The 4,752-nt window shown below is 29.0% G+C and overlaps 1 protein-coding gene across 1 annotated transcript; it reads left to right on the forward strand.

The window, feature by feature from the left end:
- Window positions 1–2,289: 2,289 nt before the first annotated feature.
- Window positions 2,290–3,602, forward strand: LOC136775032 (uncharacterized). The gene is made up of 4 exons (XM_066729508.1): window positions 2,290–2,297; window positions 2,378–2,579; window positions 3,285–3,473; window positions 3,570–3,602. The coding sequence occupies exons 1-4, from the start codon at window positions 2,290–2,292 to the stop codon at window positions 3,600–3,602; spliced, it is 432 nt and encodes a 143-aa protein (XP_066585605.1).
- The last annotated feature ends 1,150 nt before the right edge of the window (window positions 3,603–4,752 follow it).

Below are 4,752 nucleotides of genomic sequence, written 5' to 3' on the forward strand. Positions count from 1 at the left end.
ATGAGAAGAATTAATGGTCTTACTGTAGAAAAACAAGTTAGTATATATTAGGAGAACTAGTTGTTGTTAAAGTGCGCAGTGTGTAAGTGTATATATGTTTAATATTATAATGTATTAAAAAACTTTATAATGATATGATTGTATTATTCATTTTATAAAACCCCTTCCATATTAGAATCACTAATAAAATTCAGCATATGTTATAATATTAAGCCTGCGTACTCTTGGACACTGTTAATTTTTCACCAGTTTAGCTTATATTATTTATTGAAAAGGATTACAATGACTAGATAAATTTGGAGGTATAGATCTTGTTAAAAGTGTTGATATAACTATTTTACTAATTTGTGTAGTATCCACTTTGAATAATAAGTAATCAATGCATTATTCATTGAAAGAAGATTTAATTTAGTGTATTCTTTATGTTTAACAATTTTATGGTAATATTTTCTGAAATATAATATAATTTCACACAATTCCAATAATCGTATAAAACTAGTTTTTTACTGTTACACTGTATAAAATTTAAATAGTGCAAAAAGAAGAAAAATATAGTTAATTTATTATTCGTTATAATTATTACTAGAAAACGATTTCTTATATATTTTATTATTATTTGTTTTATGTTTTTTCAGATTTTAGCGGCCATAAGATTTTATGCCACTGGTTGCTATCAGCGCCCAATAGGTGAACATTGGGGGATATCAATGAGCCAGTCATCCATTAGTAGGTGCATACATAAGGTTACGGACGCCTTTAATAATGTGCTCTTAAGGCAATGGATTCAATTCCCTATGACTCCAGAGGCTCAACAAGAAGCCGAAATTAAATTTAGGTATGCGCCACAATCATTTGCTGGTGCTATTGGGGCAATAGATTGCACACATATTGCAATACATGGTCCAAAAGAACATGAGCACACGTATGTGAACCACCATGGATACCACTCTCTAAATGTGCAAATGGTTAATATATATAAATTATGTATATTTATATTGTATTATTGATTAACATTACCTGCATTAAAATTCATATGTTTTAGATATGTGATCCTAATTTAAACATTTTAAATGTAAATGCAAGATATCCTGGAGCAAGACACGACGCATTCATATGGTCAGCTTCACCAGTGAGACGTGTAATGGAGCGTGGATATCATCGTGGACAAAAATACTTTTTAATTGGTAACCTATAAATAAGAAATATAATTTTATTAATTAATTTAACTAATTATTACATGTTAAAGTCCATAAATTCTTATACTGAATTCATAAATTATTAGGTGATCAAGGATATCCTTTGGAGCCCTGGCTTATGACACCCTTGCCACACGAAAGAGAAGGAACTCCGCGCTATTTATATAATGCAGCACTTTGTAGTGTAAGAAGCTGCATAGAAAGAACATTTGGTGTATTGAAAAGCACATGGAGATGCCTTTTGAGGGATAGAGTGCTACAATACGAGCCAGGAAAAGCTGGAAAAATAGTTAATGCTTGCGCAATTCTTCACAATATGCGCAATCATCATAATGTACCAAATTCTTTCGAAATTGTAGATGAAGAGCCAACATCAGATAACAATGTAGGAAACAATGAACATATTCCTTCATTAGCTGCTGCACGTCGTGTTCAAGAAAGATTAATTAGAGAAAGATTTGGCTCCTAAACTGGTCATTTGTATCCATTCATATATTTATTTATTTATCTATTTATATACTTATTTATCTATTTATTTATTTATCTATTTATATATTTATTTATTTATTTATCTATTTATATACTTATTTATCTATTTATTTATTTATCTATTTATATATTTATTTATTTATTTATCTATTTATATACTTATTTATCTATTTATCTATTTATTTCTGTATTTATTTATTTATGACAAGGCCCATATACAGCTGCTATAATATTGGAATTATTTGAAACAATATGGCCTGTCTATGATTGCTTGCACCGTTTATACAAATTTAGAGTGTCTTGATAATAAATTTACAACAAATATAAAAAATAAATATTGTTATATCTTTTTTAAAGCTTTTGATTTTATAATTTCCGCCATAATACGTTCAAGTACATTGAAGGGGAGAGAATCATCAAAATATATATATATATATATATATATACACTCATCATAGATAAGTGTTTATGGTAAATATTTTTGATCAATCGATCGTATAATCTTACATACTGTTCATCATTGCTCAATTTAAACGTATACCCTACATACAGCCTAAAGTGTTGGCTGCATATTTGGAGCATAATAAAATTTTAATTATATAATATGGATATGTAAGTATAAAAAATTAAAATATTTTTTTCCTCAATTCAATAAAATGTATATTTTTATTATAATTTCTTAATAAATGCAGAAACTTTAAATCAAGAAGTGGTAGGGCATCTGCCGCGCAACTATCCGCGATGCTAGATTTTTTCCACCACAATAGAGGTGTAGCAGAAGGCAGATTTTCTGCAGTTAATGGACGGGACGACCTCCAACAAAAGTGGGATCAGCTACGCGATGAGCTGAATGGAATGAATGGAAGTCAGAAAACAACCCCACAATGGCAAGTAGTAAGTAATATTAGTTGTATGCTATATATATATTTATATATATGATATTTAACTACACCCTGCATTTGATGCCAGATTGCAGAAGATCAAACCTCCCATTATGTTCCCTAAGTCCTTATAGTTGTATGAGTTTGCAAATTATAGTGGGGGGTATGAGTTTCTGCAATTTGGCATCATAAATGTATATCTACCCTAGTAAATTTATTTGAATTAATACTTTAAGGTTTTCAAAATCGTTCTACTTTTAGTTATGAGTTTAAATATTGGATGCAATATCGAGGAAATATTGATTCCCGTGTGATAATAACATATCTTATTAGTATGCGACAATATAGGTTTTTCATCGGAATGATAATGTTTATAAACTGTTATATGGATTAGATCTTTCAACACTTTCAAATTCTTTGGCGCGTTTGCAGTATTTACAGAGTTCGATTGATTAAAATAGATTTTGCGCAATAAGTTCCGTGTTCTTTGGGAGTAAGATGCTCAAGCCAGTCTATAAATGTAATTGTAAATCTTTATAATGTAATAACCATTTCATACAACTTAATTTTAATGTCACGGATAAAGTATTCTTAAGCCTTTAGAAAATCGAAAGTAATCCTTGTTGCATTAATTTTAACGTGTTAAAAATTATGTTATTCAATAATTAATAATATATAAATTATTTATTTAAATATATATATCATTATTACCTTTAAGGTTTGGAGGGATTTAAAGAGTAAGACGTCCAAAAAAGCTCGTAATATTAGACTACAGAGGGCTGCAACGGGAAACAGGTCTGTTACTATTGATAAGCTGTCAGAGTTGGAGCTAAGAGTAATTAGCATTGTAGGCCTCAATTACGTTGAAGGTAGTGCTGATTGTCCCGACAGCATGCCTGAAGAAGAGGTAATAAACGTATATAAATTGAAAAAAAAATCTCTAAACACTAATAAAAATATATATATATATATATAATAATATGAATTTTTATATTAATTATAGATATTGTTATTACGTTATAATGTCTCATTTTAATAAGAGTAACTACAATAAATATCTTAAAAACTCTAATTATTTTTATAAAAAGATATTTAATATAAAATTTAGAATCTATATATAGAGAGGAGAATATAAAATAATGTCATTGGCTTGCCCTTGAAAGATATGTGCTAAAAGAAATACGAAGATCACCTACAATGTTTAAAATTGCACCCCCCATTTTTATTGTATATTCTTTTAATGATTACGAAAAGCTATTTTCATAAACGACTGGATGAAATGAAAACATGGGTTTTGTAAAGCTCTTGAAGTCAGCTACATTTATATAAAATAAACTATGAGAATGCAATTTAACATGTATAAGGTGATATTCATATCTCTTTCAGCAGACCTCCCAAAATTAATGCAACGATACCATTGTACTCTCACTTCGATATGATACACTTTCTTTTAGAACCTTTCTTTGTAAAATAATGTTTTTTAAGATATTTAATAGCCATAGTTAACATGAAACAACCTTTATATATAAATAATACCTATATTTTAGAATTTCCAGGAAGAATTGGCCTCAGGAAACACGCAATCTCTCTTTCATCCTCCAAATATACCCACAATTATTGAGGAGGAAAACGCACTAGTATTGGTGGATAATTTCAGTAAGATTTTACAAATCCAGACTGTCACTTCTAACTTAAATGTAGTTTCCATAATAATTTTGCTTCTCTGCAGATTTTGAGGCTGATAATGGTACAGAAGATTACTCTGAAGAAAACGCTGATGATCCGCCAATTGCAAGCACTTCTAGTATACCGCAAAATAGAAATATAGGTGCATGTAGTAGACCCAGACCTCAAAAAAGGAAGCGCCTTGAAATGCCAACACCTGGAGAAAAACGTAGCAGATTAAATTCTAGCAGGAGATGTAAGATATACAATTTTCCTTTAAACAAAAATGAAATTAAATATTATCGAATATTAATACTTTTAATATGATATGTTATATCATTTAGCTTCAAGATCAATTTTAGATACGGCTAGAGAGCAGTTTCAAGCATTGTCCGAAGCTAATTCACAGGCTATGATGGTATGACAAGACGTTAATGAAAATAGTTTAATATATTAAATAGAAAAATAGGTTTTTATAATTAATATTTTTATTGTTCTTCATATAGAAATTTGCAGAAGGC

The sequence above is a fragment of the Prorops nasuta genome, unplaced genomic scaffold (genome assembly GCF_024137725.1).
Source record: "Prorops nasuta isolate Cenicafe-Biocafe unplaced genomic scaffold, Cenicafe_Pnas_1.2 PNAS00007, whole genome shotgun sequence".
NCBI classification, from domain to species: Eukaryota; Metazoa; Arthropoda; class Insecta; order Hymenoptera; family Bethylidae; genus Prorops; species Prorops nasuta.